This window comes from Indicator indicator, chromosome 4 (genome assembly GCF_027791375.1).
Source record: "Indicator indicator isolate 239-I01 chromosome 4, UM_Iind_1.1, whole genome shotgun sequence".
Lineage (NCBI taxonomy): Eukaryota > Metazoa > Chordata > Aves > Piciformes > Indicatoridae > Indicator > Indicator indicator.
Window position 1 is genome coordinate 30,174,371 of NC_072013.1, and position 17,520 is coordinate 30,191,890.

Consider the following 17,520-nt stretch of genomic DNA (forward strand, 5'->3'; position numbering starts at 1 on the left):
TCCCGAGAGAAGCGCCACTTCAGGAAATTGTGTCAGTCAAGGCTCCGGGAAAGAAAACTGTAATGTGATATAGGTCTAACCTGCAGAAACACTGAGAACCTCTCCTTTTACAGAGGGCCCTTCCCAAAGGAAACCAACCCACTGTAAATAACGTGTCTGGGAAGAGAAGACAAATCTTAACCCTTCCCTTGCCCCTAATGCTTGCTCAGTCAAACTGCAGGTTTCCTTGAAGAGAGGCAAAGTCATGCTCGCTACGCTTCCTAGCTCTGTTCTGCAGCTCTGGGCAGCTCAGAGTTCCCTCTGTTTTGCTAATTCTGCTGCCTGCAAGGGGGATTCAAGCAAGACTAGCGAGGCACATGAAGGACTTCTGCCACAGGCCCTACAGATCTGGTGTCTGTGCCAGTCCTCCCTGCCTGCATCATTCTCCAGGCTCCACTTGGTCACCCAAAGGAAAGGAATGTAGAAAGAGTCATTCTGTCTCCTCCTGAGTGCCATTCTCAGGTTTTACACAAAGTCCTGATATTGATACACAGCACAAGCACATTCACTCTTACCTGTTTCTGGTCAATGTCCTCAAATACAAAAAATAATAAATGCATCTCCTCCTTCAAAAGGCACTTTTTTCCATCAGGGCTTGAAGCACAACCTGAAAATACTGCTTCTCCCAAGTTCAGTCTAACAGGGTCTGACTCTGAAGAGAGCAGGGAGTCCTTCCAACATAAACCAAGAGAAGTCACCCGGCCAGCTTGTACAAACAGACATAGGATGCTTGCAAAGACAGGCTTGGAGACCTTGATGCACCAACATTCCTGAGTGTATGCTTAATTTACCCCAACCTTGAAGCACCCAAAGCATGCATTGAAATGCTTCGCTGAGTAAGAATGGGCTTAATCACATGCTTAAACACCTACTGCATGAGTACTTCAGAGATTAAGATTGATTAGGTCCTTCTCTTCCCTTTCACCTCATGCTTCCCCTCCTCCTCATGAAAATCTCAGTTCTGAAGACACAAGGCTCACAGAGCATAAGGAGACACAGGTTGTAAGTTTTGCAGCTTCCTGCCCTTGACCACAGAAGATGAGAACCTTTTACTGGGGAGAAAACACTGAATTTGCTTACAAACCCACCACATCATGAGGTCAGAGTCCAAGTTATATTGTTTTTCCTTCATTATTGTCATGAAAATCTTAGACTTTAAACTCCGAGTCCTTTAAAAAGAACAAAAGCCAGATTTTTCAGCTCTTGGCCCAGTGAAATCAAGTTATTAATGTTAATACACTTTATTGATCTTAAAGGAATACAGCATGGAAACAAAGGCCATTAAGTGAGAGAGAGGCTCTGTTTACATTAACAAGTCATTCAGCACAAAAGGAGCAGATCCAGACTGAGGTCCCCACACGTACAATATATGCAGTTCAAGTGTTCACTTCAGCTTAGATTTACTCTGATCCCCAGTGCCGTTTGGACCACACCTGTATACAATTTTTGACTGGAAGCTATTCTAGGGAGCTATCACTGGTTCAGATCCCCATGTTCCTGACCAGGTAGATGCACATTTGCTGTGCCCCTGGAGTAGACCATCTGCTTTAGCATTGCAAGGATGTCTAGATAGTGTGCACCAAAACATGTCTGCTGTCCAAATCAACAGGCAGTAACTAAAGACCACCAAAGGATTCATTTCCAGACTGCTCCGTTGCACAGAAAAAAAAATTAAAAATTAACATAGACACAGAGGGAGAGAAAAAGTCTCCAAGGACAGCAAAGTGCTAAGGTAGGGTGCAGTAGATGTACTATGTCAGTAGGATGGTTCATTTTTGGAGGTCATCAATTCTTCCTACAGTTTAGAAGCAATAGTAGGATGTAAAATTGTTGTCCAGCAGTGACTCCCACACTAGACTACATATGAACTTTGTTCATGACAGTATTTGCATTACAGGGGGACAATGTTCACCATAACAGGGGACTTCAGCACAGGCTGCCCATGTGAAAGGGTGGATGAAATTACTCTGTGAGATGACAAGAGTGACCAGAAACATGTCCGTAGTTTGGGTAAATGCATGCCACCACCAGCCAAACGTGCAAAGTGAAATGCAAAACTTGTCTTCAGCAGCAGTTGTGAGGACAAGAGACTATTCAAGAGTGAATCAATTCAATTGCACAGACAACTCCCATCAGCTACACCAAGATCATAGGAATACAGGAAACAGTCTGCTGGGTCAGCAGGATGGTGCATCTCCTCCAGCTAAGAGCGCTTCAGCAGTTGCAGGAAAAGACAATTACCAGGGGAAGTACACAAGCCTGACCACAATTCACAGTCCATTCACCTCACACTCATCCTAGCATCCACAGTCACTGAGTGGGATGACAGAACACACATCCTTCCTTACCTTCTCTAACTCCTTTGAACTTGCTATTACATCTGACTCACTATTTCATGTGGCAGCAAATTCCCAGAAAAAAACACTTTCTGTTATCCCTTTTAAATGAATCTCCCACTTGATTCCATGTCTCCCCTCATTCCAGCATTGTGAGAGTTTTTAAATCCCAGAGCAATTGTTTCTCACCACAGTGCTCCATCTATAGTGTTAAGTTAAAGAAACATCAAGCCATGCAAGGAGCCTCAAGCAATTCCTTGGAGATTCAGAGAGATTCAGGAGAAGAGCAAGTTTGAATGACAGACCTGAGGTTTATGAATTGTCTCCACTGGCCTAGAGTTTCTGTATCCTCTCTGCACTGTGCATAGGACGTTGCAAAGAGGATGGTTCAGGTTTCTGTACCAGCAGCTCAGTTGTATGTATCACTATTTTTTCTACTCCAAGGTACAACATACTAGATGCTGCAGTTAGCTATTCATGGATTCATTGAATGGTTTGAGTTGGAAAGGATCTTTAAACATCACCTAGTACAACCCCCCTGCAGTAATAAGCAGGGACATCTTCAACTAGATCAGGTTGCTCAGAGCCCTGTTTCCAGGAGTGGGATATCTACCATCTCTCTAGGCAACTTGTGACAGTATTTCATCACCTTAATTGTAGAAAATTTCTTCTTTGTATCTAGTCTGAATCTCCCCCCTTTTAGTTTAAGACCATCACCCCTTGCTCTACCAACTGTCTGTCCTGTCTTTCTTATAAGCCCCCTTTAGTTACTGAAAGGCCACAATAAGGTCTCCCCAGAGCCTTCTTTTCTCCAGGCTGAACAAGCCCAACTCTCTCAGCCTTTCTTCATTGAAGAGGTGTATAAAAGTGTCTTCAGCTGTTTTGCTCTCTCAAAATGTTTATGCCCTTGTTGCCTCCTGTGAGAAAAGTCATATACTGAGGGAGAGCCATGCCTAGTGTTGAGTCGCCTGCTGAATGATGATCACAGCTAATAAAAGCCTTTGCTGCCCTTTGTGGAAAAAAGGGATGCAGGTCCCTCAGGGATGCCTTTGCTGGCTGCCTCCTGAGGAGTGCTTGACCTTTCTCTGAGCCAACAGTTGGGATTAGTGAAGGCACAGGACTCTGCTCTGGAGTATCTGTTATCAGTCCTTACCCAGGATAATCTCAACCCAGAAGAAAACTTTTAAAGGATAGACAGATTCCCTCTGAAGCAGGACTGGGACAGGTACAAAGGACTGGGACCCACAAGCTCTCCAAAAACTGAGGTTGTGCTATGGCAAGGGAGAAAACTGACTGGGGGACTGGAGCTTATCACTTGTCCCAGTGAAGTTCTTGCAGAACTTGGCCAAACAGTTAAAGCACCTCAGCAACTGACACGCTGACAGTGGCCTTGTACTAGAGTACTAGAAGAAATCAGGCAGAGTCCCTCCCAGGACTCTCTTTAGCCCAGTCCAGCTTACTGAGCTAGGCATTAGACTGAAATGCCTCCTCTTTCAGCATCTCCTGGAAATACTGCTGAAACAGGAACAGACCACTCCATTTATGGGACTCTCCAGTGCCACCTTCCTTCAGACCTACTTGTCCAAATCTTTGCACCACATGGAATTTCTCATGACAAGCATGATATCCAGAACATGGACTCCACTCAGCTGGGATGTCTAGGCACAATGCCAGGTCCTCTCTCTGACCCTGCATATACCAGACAGCTTGCTTCATGATGTAGACCCACAGCTGGTGGCTGGGGTTAGGGAACAGAAGAGAGATGCAAAAAGCCTGCTGTAAGGCAGACAGCCCAGCAACACTCTCATCTCTTTCAGATGACAGCACCTCACTGTTTGCAATGCCGATTCCTGTACTGGGAGAGATGGTACTTTAGAGGTGTGCAGCAACACTATCATCAGGTATTGGAAGGGTGCTATAGGGTCTCCTTGGAGCCTTCTCTTCTCCAGGCTGAACAGCCCCAACTCTAATAGCCTGTCCCTACAGCAGAGGTGCTCCAGCCCTCGTCATCTTTGTGGCCCTCCCCTGGACCCACTCTGACTGTATCACCCAAATCACAAGGAATCCAGGGTCTGCTCTTCCCTTTACGTTCAGCATGTGTCTCTGTACTTCCCTGAACTATGCTATACATGGAGCACAGGGGCAGCTAATCCCTAACTTCCCCCTCAGAACCTGACCCACCTTGAAATAAGCCAAAAGTGCACTGAAATGTTTCTGCTTTAGACTTCCAAAGACTACCATAAACACTGGGGATAACTAGAATGTGCCAGACTCCAGGCTGTGGAGCTGGAAAGCCAGATAGCTTAAAGAACTGCCAGATATTGAACTGGTCTCCAAGATGAGCAGATGTTTTTCAGCCTAAGATTTCAAAAATGTACTTGCTTAGAAGATGTGTTTCCTCAACCAGAACCAGAGAAGAGAATGTGTGTTGTGTATTGGGATCATCTCAAGTACTTTTCCGGCACCATAAGATCTTTTTTCATAGGGGTGGAAAAAAATAAAGATTGGAGAGGGATGTAGACAGAAAAAAAAAAAATATAGGCCTGTTTAAAAGATTCTGAATGCTCACCAAAATCATGTAAGAAAAGGAAAATTCCTTCCCCAAACTGAAAAGCCTCAGATGCAATTAAGGCAGAGATAGCATCAGCCCATGTCCCTGTCTGGTATTAAACTATTCAGCAAGAGCACTGCAGAAAACAGTAGCTGCAACTGATACAGTCTTATTGATATTTAGGTGGCTACTTTCCCTTTTTTTTAAAAAAAAAAAGCTCAATTATCTAAAAAGAAACTCTTCAGCAGCTCACTTCTGAAAACCAGTCTCCCTCACCTGCTATGAGACGACCTGTTATAACACTGCAATTAAAACCTCACCATCCCAAAGCCACTGGTCAGCTTGTCTTCTCACCAGCACCTCCTTTACAACTAGAGAGGCAGATTGCACATCTGAAGATCCTCTCTGCTACTCTGCTACACCTTTGAGAAGATTTACAGGGATTTGCAAGTGTTTTTCTTGCTCAAAGAGAGATTACATGGTGTGATTAAGGGATACTCTAGGAAAGGAACTACTTGCTCTGACAACCTGCTTGACATTCCCTTTGTTTGATATAACATCCATCAATTATTAATGGGAATGCATTAAGCTGCTGCTTAGCCTTAGTAATGCCATGTTTAGCTACAAACATTACTCCCAATTCTGCAGTGGCAGCCATTGTCCACCAATTTCTGGATTAATTATTCTATACTAACATATAGAATTTTTATACATATATATACACACAGGCATACAAGCTGCCCTTCCATGTGCAAAGCAATGGGAGAGTTATGACCAGGTAAATTATGACCAGATCAAAGCTTTCCTGTATCATAGGAGATGGAAGTGAAAGACTTTCTGGGTCACTGAATGCAGAACGTTGTACTGCAAGAATGGTTACAGAAACTGACATTCCTCTATGAAAAGAAGGGGGGAAATCACTTGAGACATTTTACAGGTAGGGATTTACTACACTGTAGATTAAAAGGTAAAATCTGCTATGTAGACAAAGTTTTATCACTGCCTCAGAAGCTGCTCCCAGAAATAGTTAATTCTGAGTGGATCTCTCCTTCCAACATTTGCAATGCAAGAAAACCTGAGGAAAAAAACGCTCTGCCTTTCAGGTGGGTGACAGCAGGAAGGATGCAGAGGAACCACAAAGTAAAGTGTCTGCTCAGCAGATCTTGCTATGGAACAGACTGACCGCACACATATCCCTGGAATTCATACCAATCAAAGCATCTGTGCTAGCTGTATGTCCACCACTTCATGGATACTGCAAAAACCAAGCCCAGCCCCTAGGCCTGCTCCATCATACATGCTTGCCATAAGCCTCCAGCCTTCCCATCAGGCAGTTTCAAAGCTCTTGCTGCAAAGGCAGGCAGTGCTCTCTCTGGTTAGCTCCTTTCTCCTTTGCTGGCAGACTCACCTCCAGTCCTACAGGAAGAAAGAAACTGAGACAGAGTCTGGTGGGTGACACAATTGTCCCTTGTCTCCATAACCTTGCAAGGTTTGTGATACAGTCTGCTACCATACCGAAAAAGGGCAACGGGGACAGCAAGTCCATGCTCTCCTCTACCCAGACCAGCTCCCACAACACACACCTCTTGGGGATTCATTTACTGGACGTTTCAGAGGGACATCTGTTGCACTGCATAGATCTGTTTGGTTACAGGAACCTGCCACCTGCCCCTGTGTTGTACCAACCAAAGCCTGCAAGCACCCTCACAGCAAGGAGGATTAACATTACATCTCCATCTGCTCTGCAACATGAGCCACCCATAATCAACAATCTGAAGATGCCTCTGAGCTCCCAAGTCCTACCTTTCCCTTAAAAATGCAAGTTAGGGGAAGAATAAGAGGAGCCAAGACAATCCAGTTCCTTCAAAGCACAAATCACATTTTAAATTTGCTCTCTTTCCTGCATGGCTAAATGCATCTAAGTAGTGACACTGCCAATATAAAACCATTGACTGGGTCTGCACCAGCGTAATAAACTTTAAAAGAAGTATTAAACAGACTGTTTATTACAGCATATGATGTGTTATATTAATTTACACAATGAAATATATATATATATATAAACAGCCATTGACGATGTACAGTAAATTGGACATCAACATGAATATTAAAACTACTGATACTCATGCACGTGACATGCATATGGGGTTTTTTTTCTCCTTTTTCAAAAGCAGTTTTACACAATATACTGAAGTTACTAAGCCTTGGTCAGCTGTTCCAACAGTTTGTTGTGAACACCAGCACCATCCACAGCAGAACTCTCAGGAGACCAGAGCAGAGTGCACTCCAGAGAAGGTGACTTAACCCTGGAGTCAGATTGAACAGGAGCCCTTTCCTGGTGGGGGAAGGCTGGGGGAGGACAGGGGTGAGTTTCAAGAAGGAAATCAACAAGAAAAGGTTAAAAAAAAAATACAAACAAAAAAACCAGACCAGACTACCAGGAGGAAGAAGTTCAAGATGCACTAACAGGAGTACAGAACAGGACAAGCAAAAGCATGAAGACCACCCACATTCCCTCCCCTTTATTCCCTAAAAACTTATGACCTTAAGCTGTTAATATCCTGTATAAGACCCAGAACTGTAAAAACTAGGCAAGGAAGATGCATTCCCAGGAATATTAGCCTTTTTTCAAAGCATTCTGACACCATGTACTGGAGGCTGTTCACCACTGAAATGGCAGTGTTACGGTTCTTTTTTTAAATGAGTACAGCGTTCTTTTATTTCCACATAAAAGGCACTAGTATCCACCCAAGTTCTGAAGACAAGTGACATAATTTACCTTAAGTTTTAAATATTTGTATATATATAAAAAAAATTCTGTGGAAATATGTACACAAAAGCACCTTGCTTCCGAAAGTGGAAGCAGATACATTCCACCAAGTCACCTCACTAGACAGTTGTCATGAGCTTCAGGGAACCCGACCGAAAGCGGAGGATTTTCTTCTTGAGGTTATGGGAGGCCTTGATTTTGACAAAGGCCTTGGCTGCATTTTCATGCAGCTCTGGTGCTGTAACTGTTTGGATGGGGAGCGTCTGGACAAACTGAGACCAAATAAGGCCCCCGCTCTCATCAGAGTCACTGGTGGTCGTGCTCTCCCCTACAAACTCTACCTCACTCAGGCTCGACTCGCTGTCTCCAAAGCAGTTTGTCGTGTAGTTGCTCTGCTCATCCTCACTTGTGTCCACCACGGTGGAGTGGAACAAGGACTCGCACTCCGCTGAGTACTCCGAGTCGCTGGCCACATAGGCATATGGGCTGACGTAGGGCAGGGGGACTTGTGAGTAGACCCCTACACCTTCTCGACGGTTCCTCCTCGCCCGCCGCAGGGCCTCCTCATAGGAAATCTCTGCTGATGACTTCCACCGGCGGTAGTCGGCTCGCTTGTGCTTAGGCTTGGCCACCACAACCTCTCGGCCATGCCCATGGGATCGGATGGTGGACTTGTGCAGTCCAGCCTGCCGACTCTGGAGGCCGGACTCAGGTTGCAAGCCACTGCCTCTCTTACCCCGCGAGGAGGGTTTTTTCAGTTTCTTATTTGTATCCAACTCATCTGGAAAGCGGCACTTCTTGCCGGTGGGCTTGGCTTTCTCCCGTAAGGTCTGCGAATTGTTCTCCAACCCATTGGCAAGGTGGGGTCTGTGCTTCAGCATGGAGCTTTTCAAAATCTTGACATTTCGGGTTCCTTTGTGAAGCTTCACGCTTTGCTGCTGAGCTGGTATGTATTGGGCATTCACCAGCAACCCATCATCCAGGCTCTGGGAAGAAGAGCCCTCACTTTTGAAATCCAATGTGGGCCTCTCTTCCACAGCAGGTGATGAGGAGCGAGCTGCCTGCAAGCTGCTTTTCAGCAGGACTTTTTTGGGAGCCTGACTGACCCTGTTCTCCGGCTGTAGCACCACAGGCTTGCCCGGGCTCTCTTTGGGAGACGTGGCAAAGAGCTGCCCATTCTCCTTGGAGACATCCCCCACTGTGGCCACTGCACTGCGGCTGAGCTCAGGAGGTGCCGGTTTGACACCCCGGGGCAGGTGCTTGCTCTGAAGTTCGCTGGTTGTACCAGGCGGGAAAGCCACTGGCAAAGATGCCTTCCTACTATCCAGCTGCTCACCAGCTGCCTCCCTTGGCCTCTGCTTTAATGGGGAGGGTGTTGTGTGGTCCACAGCAGCTGTCCCACCAGAAGGCAGGCACGCTTGCTTGGAGCTCTTCAGGTTCACAATGTTACCATGAGCCACCACCCCTGCAGGCTGCCTGACACACATACTTCCATGCCTCAAGATCCCTTTGGTGGGATCGGCATTGAGACTTGTCCTCGGTTTGTTAGTCCTTACCGCATGAGTCTTTTTCTGAACCAGGCTTAAGATGTAACCATCTATCCTCTTGATGGTGGAAGGGCGTGGTGCCTGCCAGGAGCTTTCTGGGAGAAAGGTGGTAGTGGATTTTCCTGAGTCCGTTTCAGATCCGGCACAAACGTCACTAATATCACAATCAAGCCTTTCTTCTTCTCGCTGGGGGTTTTCAGCCACAGGGAGAAGAAACATGGGACTCTGCACAGCGACCGCGTGGAGTGGGCTGGGGTATCGGTAGACATCGTTCCCGTTTTTAGACACCAGATCACACTGGTACTTTGGATGTACATCTGCAACGACATCGAGGGAATTTGAGTGCGGTGTGGACAAAGAGCGACAGACAGAGCCTGCGGTCTGGTCCTCATGCTGGCCTTCCTTATTATAGTCCATCCAGCCTATGAGATCTGAAAGGCATTTTAGAAGAGTTTAGAGAGCCTGCCAGGGACAGTTGTGCTAGGTTATACACGTGCCAGCAAGGACTCCGGTCCCATCTACACGTGCAATGCAGTGTTTATACTACAGCAGCGCTGTTCAAACAGCAGAAACCTTGAAACCAGGGAAGCCATTCAAGCAATATAAAAGCAGCAACTAGTCTTCTGTGGCTGTCTTTGTAACTGCATCTGTGTAGGATTTGCCTCAATATGTCTACATGGTTAAAAAGGTAGAAGTCACAGCCCTAGTGAGAACACTCACATTGGTTTCAAAACTGTACCTAGGTTGGTAAGAGCTTCCTATTTCACATCCAAGCCACTCAGAAGTCTGTAAAGGTCTCTTATGTTTGTATGTTACACAGTGACTTGTAAAACTCATGCAGGCCTCAGCATAAGAATGTATAAAATTTATATTTTACTTTGTTAAATCCAAAGAGAAACATAAACAATAAAGGCCAGAGACCAATTAATTCGTTTAGCTTATTGACAAATTTAACTTGCAGACTTTTTTCAAGCATATCTTGAGTCAGAAAAGATCAAGGTTTATTTTTGTTTCTGTTATTATTGTAACTACTACTATTATTATCATCATAATGATTTTATAATTATAAAAATGGTAGTAATAGATGCTCCTTTTGAGCAATAAAGGGTTCAAGAATGGGAAATAGGCTCATCTTTCCACACAAATACAAGGAGTGCAGGTCAATCCAGCTGACATCCTAGCCTTGGCTTTGCAAAGAGTTCTGTAAGAGAAATCCAGTGCCTTTCAAGATGCATGAGTCTGATTTAATCACTAAGGCACTTATTTAGGAGCTAAGTGACCTTAGGAGCGAGTCTTCAATCTAAGCACCTAAGACTATTCTTTCCTTAAGCTTATGTTGCCCTTGACTTCTTGGGTATGGGCACAATCTAAATGATCCTTCCAGATCACTGTCAGTCCTGTTTTCCACCCTTGGGCTAGAAACTTCAGCCAGGGTACTCAAATTTGAATGCTCAGTGCTCATCACTTATCTAAGGCATATTTCAAAAGAGGTCTCACAGACTTTGATGAAATTAGCTGATAGAGATGATGTTCCTGTGTGGGCAGAAGAGGAAGAATAGGGAAGTTAGAAGCAGGAACTTCCTCCAGATCACCTCACAGATTTTCCGCATTTCCTAAATTCTATGTCAGAGTCAGGAAATGTTGCCAAAAACATGCCAGGTAGTGAAATTTCATCTCTGAAAGTGAGACAGTGTGATTAATGAAAGTTTTAGGGTTTTGTGATGTATACAGAAAAAAAACAGCAATGCAATCTGCTGGAAATCCTTGTGTCTGTTTTTCTGTTTATGTATGGATTATGAAGATCACATATACCTTATATAAGGGAGCATTAAATTACTTCAAGCTTCTCAAAGGATAACTTAGTGTACTCCTCATGATCTCAGAATGAATATAACACAGATTGTATTAGCCAGTTTGGAGTTAGAAGAACCCAAATTATTCTGTCCTTGATTCACACAAAAAATCACTATAAATTAACCTTTAATTGTAAATTGGAAATACTATGATTAAAAGCATTCTCCACAACCCAGAATGAATGAACCAAGGCTTACTGAGAAAGTCTGCATTCAGTTAATGCTTAACCACAAAGGTCCTGCTGAAGTGTCCTTTCTGTACAACAGAGGAAGCCTTCCAATTTCACTATCCTATACATTAAGGCTTGCATCTTCAAAGGAATCAGCTCTCTGCCAAAGAGATTAAATACTTTCTCCCTCTTCATGATGATACAAATGCAGGACACACCTCAGCATGGTCGCTGCCACAAACAGACTGACACACCCCCTGACCTTCTAAAACCTATAGCTATCTCCTTGCTCTGTGATTTTAATGAGGTCACAGCTACTGAGGTATATTTCATGAGTGTTATTTGGTAAAAATGATTTTCTAAAGGAAACCATAAGAAATTAGCCAGCCAATGTGTTTCTGTGTATAGGTACCACTGCCCTCTACTGGGAAGAGCAGCTGTCTATATTCACCTAATGTTCTTGTGCCTAAACCGACATATTCACGTGTAAGGCTGGAGTAGGAGAGGGCAAACAGTCCTGCCTTGTGACCCATGTACGTGATAGGCACTGGAATCTTTTCAGAGCACAATACATCAAATGAAAGGAAGAAGGGTTAATCCAACCCAGATACTCCTGAGGCAGTATTTCCAAAGCCAAAGCCACCTCCTGGAGTATGATGTATTTGACCTGCTTTTACTATACCTGCAGATTTAGGGCGTCCATCTGAGATATTCAGTGTTGCCTCCAAAGGGCTGCAAAAGCAAGTGCTAGAATGGCAACTGGATAAACACTCACTGAAGACAGAGTTAGATGAATTGGAGAGCGATCCAGAAGCTCCATCACTCAGCTCATAAAACCCTACAAAAATAAGAGTTTGGATTTGTATTAGTTATGTCTACATAAAGTTACCATTTGCGTCCCTAGAAAGGCAGTCAAGCTCATGTTTATGTTGGCTTACTCTGTTGCAATTAGTTAAGGGATTTCATTTGGTCACCCAAAAAAACTGTGCAGTTTAGTAATACCCTTATTGCTATGAAGGATTCCATTTCAAAGTCAAACACTTAAAAGTGAAAAAAAAAAGCAGAACTCTGCCTTAGATACGAAATCTTGATTTTTTTTTTTTTTCACTTTTACAGGGGTTTTCAGATCTTAGCATGAAGGATCCAGGCTGTGTTTGACACCTTATTCATTCAGTAGCGTAAGAGTCTTACAAGACAAACTCCCCAGCTATTTATTATTGGACTACAAATTTTTTTACTGAGTGCTAAGCCCAATGTTATCCATTATTTTCATTGAAGTTCTGGAGATAAACAGTGTATGACATGAAAGAAGGAAAATGGTAAATGATATGAAAGAAGGAAAATGGTAAATAATGTGAAGACAGAAAAATTTCTTTCTTGGTAAACTGGGTACACTCAAGAAAAGTATGACATATCATAATCAAGATTTAAATTTAGGAAAAAGGAATGCAGGGCCTGTCTACAGAATGGGGATGCATCCTGGAAAACAATAATCCTGAAAAGGACTTAGTCAGCGTGGAAAAGCAACTCAATCAAGCTTAATGATATGGAAGAAAAAAAAAAGAAAAAAAAAGCTAATGAGATTGTTGATGTACAAAGAGACTAATGAATAGCAGCAGGGAAATGACTTCAGCAGTCTATACAGCACTGTTAGGAAAGACACTGGAATGGTATGCCTGGTCCTCGACTCCAGCATAGTTAAAACAAAGCTAGAAAATTGGAAAGGGGCCACAAAGCTATTTAAGAGCTTGGAAAAATGCCTTAAAACAAATGACTTAATGAACTTGACCTGTTTAGCTCATCAAAAAGAGTCAGGAATTATACTGTATAGCATCTCCAAGAAGAGAAAAAGATGGGTACTAGAAAAGACCCTACTCTATAGAAGAAAGGCATGAAACATTTGGGGATGGAGCAATGCAAAATCAGATTAAAAATTAGCAGTGATTTTAACAGGGGCAAATTGGCAGATTCTCCACTTTTTAGTGTCTTCGGAGTAAGACTAGATGCCTCCAGGAAAGATTCCCCATAGTTAGACACACTTACTGGCCTCAACACAGTTAGAATGCAATGAAATTCAATATAGAGGGGATCAAATTGTTTGATTCAATGTTCCCTTCTGGCTGTAAGTTCAATTTTGACATCTGTCTTCAGCTGGTGGTGCTTGCTTTCACCATTTTTCCTGCAGCCTCCTTCCCAATATGCAGGAAAATTAGAACTTTTTGAACTAATTTGCAGGTGACCTTGAAAATGAAAATGCCCCAAACACTAAAAATCTAATTAAGCTTGAAATGTTCTTCTGAATATGTTGTTTACAAGCAGCAACCTATCTAGCAGTAGGTGCACTTTGCTTGTAAGCATTAACTATCAGTGTGAACAATTCCATAGACGTTTGTTGTTGCACTACTGAAAAGTACAGCCAGTTTAATTCCAGCTACCAAGGGAGGCTCCATTTTGCTGAATATGGGCCTTACCTGAACTTGGACGACTGTCTGTCTCAAGGTGTTCATCTGTCGTTTTCTCCACGTCCAGGCGGAGATCACTTATTTGCTTATCTAGCTCTTGCAACTGATTTAGTAGGCCGGCATCCCTCCTTCTCAAGCAGTTCTGGAAAACAAGATGACAAACATCAGCTCCTTCAGTGAGGCAGACATGAAGGGAGTCCAAAAACAACTAGCCTTCTCCATCTGGGCATCAAGGAAAGGAAATACCATGGGTTTCTTTTTCTTATAAAAACTTATCAACAACAACCAAAAAAACAGAACAAAGCCTTGAAATTACTAGATACATGCTTTGGATAAATACTTAAGCATTATGCTGACACTTCATCTCAGCCTCTTCCAGGCAGTTCTACATAAAAAGCAAGCTCCACAGTTTAGGAAGACCAACACACTACATTGGCAAAGTGCTGCTTTACAGGACCACAGCTGTAACAACAAAGCTGGACTCTATGATATGGTCAAACCAGATCCATGCTTGTGAAACAGGCTGCTTTGGTGAAAGGACAGCTTTGCCAGCGTAATAGGGGATGTGCACCACCACAATGATGTTAGTCAAAGATCACATCTGTTCACACAATGGAACGAAACAGCCCTGCCAACAAGTGTCCATAGTGTGGGAACCACCTTGTTCTGCTGCACATTCTGAGCTTACAGTCTACCATATAGACAGCAAGATTCCAAGGGCTGGGCTAAAAGCCCTTTTATTAGTTTTGCAGTGCAGCAGGAAGGAAGACCAATTCTTCCTCTTCTCCCATTTTAAGTGTATAAAATTGCTGTGGGATGGGTTTTAAGGGTATTTATGAAGGTAATTTGATGGCATAAAATCAGCAATATGAAATGATTTTGTAAGGCACTCATTAACCCATAGTCAATGCAATCAGTTTTCCTGTGTGTATTATAATGTATCATCTGTTCAGCTTCATACCCTTTAATTGTTCTGGCTTTGGGGAAAGCAGGAGAGGCAGGAGGAAGGTTCATCTCTTTTTTTAAGTGCATCATTTCATCAGTGCCCAACAGTGCTCCAATATGCTCACTGCAAAGAGGTTTGATGCTCGTAACTGGACTAGTTCTAAACCCATTAAATCTAGGGCAACCTTTCCCTTGGGGTGGGGCCAGTCCTCGGGCAAAGGGAAAGCAAATGCTAAGAGCATTAGTGTGGCTGTTTGAAGATGTGCTGGCATGTAACACCATCCCCGGAGAACCAAAGGGGCAATCTCATGTCTTCTGCCACATTTGTGACAGGAGCCAGGAGGTGACTGGAGGCCAGGCTGGCAGAGGTGATGGGTTCAGGCGGCGACTCCCTGCGCCACCTACTGCCACCGGTGTCCCGCCCGCCCCCAGCCAGCACCGCATCTGGTTCCAATCTACAATGTCAAGTGCACAAATTAAAGTGCTACCACAAATCTCGGCTTTTGGGTGTGTTGTTTTTGGGGTGTTTTTTTTGCTTTGAGTAATGATTCCCTGGTTCATCAGCAATCAGCCCTTTCTCAGCAGCAAAATCATTTATTTTAAAGAAGGAAATAATCCCAAATTAACTAAATTAAAAGGCTAACAGGGCAGGAAATAAAAGGAAAAATGAAAAGGAAAAAAAAGGGGGCGGGGGGGAGGGAGTCGGCTTGGGGGGAAAGAATAAATCAGGCAAATAAATCACTCAATACAACTTCTCCCTGGGTGAAAGCAAATGCTGAGCAGTGCACAAAGCCCGCCCGACACAGCTGTACGCGATTTTCACTGAAAAATGATCTTCATACCGCCTTCCATCTCTTCCCACACCAGCTACAAAGCGCGTCCCTCAACAAAAGCATCCCTTCTTATAAAGGGGTCCGATCCTGCCCATGCCGGAACGTTCGTTACCTCCTCCCGAGGCTGCAACCCAGGAGCTCGCTCCCAACTTCCATTCAAGGCAACGGCAGCACCTCTCCTTGCCTTGAATGGAAGTTGGACCGGCCGGCCTGGCCGTACGAACCCAAGGAGAACAGTACACCTACCACCAGAACGTAGGTAAAATGCGACCGCTACCCATTTGTCACCTCTTCGTCCAAACCCACCGAGGGCCGTGCCCCCTTCCCTGCATCCCGCCGCCTCATCTGCACGCCCGGCTTGGACGTTGTGCCGGTGTGACAGCGGCGTGGGCATAGACTGCTCGAGGGGGGACTCCGGCTCTCCCTTCGCAGGGAGCCAGCCGCGAGTCACATCACCCCTGAAGAACGCGACAGGAGTATCCCCCGGCAACACATGCCCGCATCTCCCCCGCGACACACTCCCGCATCTCCGGCGGCGCCCGCTTACCAGCTGCCTCCGCAGAAGGAGAATGTTCTCCTCCAGGAACTTCTCCTCCAGGCTGCGCGGCGGCGGTCCCTCGCCCGGCGGCTCCCCGCGGCCACCCTGCGCTCCGGGCCCGCTACCCGCCGGCCGCTGCAGCAGGAGACTCTTCACCAGCAGCTCCTGCCGCTGCCTCAGGTACTCCAGTTCGCCCAGCCCGGCGAGCGTGGCCTCCAGTCGCTCCCGGGTGCGCTGCCGCTCTGCCTCCGCTTCGCCCTTCTCCCTCCAGCGTGCATCAGGCTCCCGCGGTCCCCCCGTCGGCGCCGGCCCCAGCCCCGGCCCCGTCGCCGTGGCAGCGGCGGCTGCCGCGGGGCTCGCCTTCATCGCCGGGGAGGGGACAGCGGCCGCTGACAAGCCCTGCCCGCGGGGGGCCAAGAGCCGCCGAGCCCCGCGCTGCCGCTGCCGCTGCCGCCGCCGGTCGCGAATGGGCCGCGGGACTCCCGGTTCCCTCCCCGGCTGCCACCGCCCCGCGACCGCCCCGCCGCCCGCCTCCCCTCCCTCGTTCCCTCCCACCCTTCCGTCCTTCCCTCCCTCCACCGCCGCGGTCGCCTTCCCCCTGCTCCTCATTGTCCCGCCCCGCACCTCCGTCGTCTCCCATAGTCTCGGGGTCTGGCGGGGTGTTGGAAGGTGGGGTGGGAAGGTGTGCTACATACTGACCTCTCCAAAAACTCCAGCAGTGACCTCTGGAGCCCTGCACGGCGTAGTTATGGGCTATCTGGTATCACATTGCTTGAACAGTTCAGACAGAAGCATAAATGGTGCCTCTGGGGAAAAAAAAATCCTGTTATGAAGGAGTGAGGGGATAAGAAGAAGGTAGGGAAAGGTGGAAAGCAGAGGAGAACATGGCAGTGCATGCACCAGGGTGCTGACGGCAGTGTAGGCACAAGGATCAAAGCACCAGCGAGGTGTTGCTTCAAAGCCCCTTTGAGCCATCCAGCCAAAAAGCCATAATGAAGTGAACTTGGGAACAGTGTGTAGGCTAATAGCAGTAAGGGATCTGCAATTAGGCTTTCAATGGGCATGTGGCAGAAAGAGGTGGGGGGAGGGAGAATGCAGATGCCGAAGAAAAAAAGAAAAATGTTCATGCAAAAACTGAGTTGAAGACATGTTCTGAGAGGGTAGAATGGAAGGGGAAGAAGAAAGTATTGAGGGAGCCTTTCACAAGATGGGGTTTGTGTGGAAAGCTGTGTGCCTGATGTACAGACATTGTAAGCCTAATGAAATGAACTTTACTGCTCTCCTGTCCCTCAGAAGATTATGAGTCTTTGTGGTACTGAACGGTCTCAGATGAAATTCATGTCGCTGCTTTGCTGTTGCAGTAGACAATACATTGTGGTGTGAACCTGCTTTATCCGCTGGAGGTGTTGGTCCTTTCCACGAGCCTGCAGCTGACACATTATTTTGCAGTTGTCTTAAACCAATGTAAAGTGCTTT

General features: G+C 45.7%; 1 protein-coding gene across 1 annotated transcript; it reads right to left on the reverse strand.

Annotated features, from left to right (window-relative positions):
* Nucleotides 1–7,815: 7,815 nt before the first annotated feature.
* On the reverse strand, nucleotides 7,816–16,410 carry DACT1 (dishevelled binding antagonist of beta catenin 1). The gene is made up of 4 exons (XM_054400657.1): nucleotides 16,054–16,410; nucleotides 13,738–13,870; nucleotides 11,949–12,104; nucleotides 7,816–9,674 (listed from the first exon to the last, which is right to left on the reverse strand). Exons 1-4 carry the CDS (start codon nucleotides 16,408–16,410, stop codon nucleotides 7,816–7,818), a joined length of 2,505 nt encoding a protein of 834 aa, XP_054256632.1.
* Between the last annotated feature and the right edge of the window lie 1,110 nt (nucleotides 16,411–17,520).

Coding starts and splice junctions, on each gene's coding strand:
- DACT1 (XM_054400657.1), bottom strand. CDS start 16,410: ATGAAGGCGAGCCCCGCGGCAGCCGCCGCTGCCACGGCGACGGGGCCG. Junction 13,871..16,053: donor TCCTTCTGCGGAGGCAGCTG/GTAAGCGGGCGC, acceptor CTTGTTTTCCAG/AACTGCTTGAGAAGGAGGGA. Junction 12,105..13,737: donor AGACAGTCGTCCAAGTTCAG/GTAAGGCCCATA, acceptor TTATTTTTGTAG/GGTTTTATGAGCTGAGTGAT.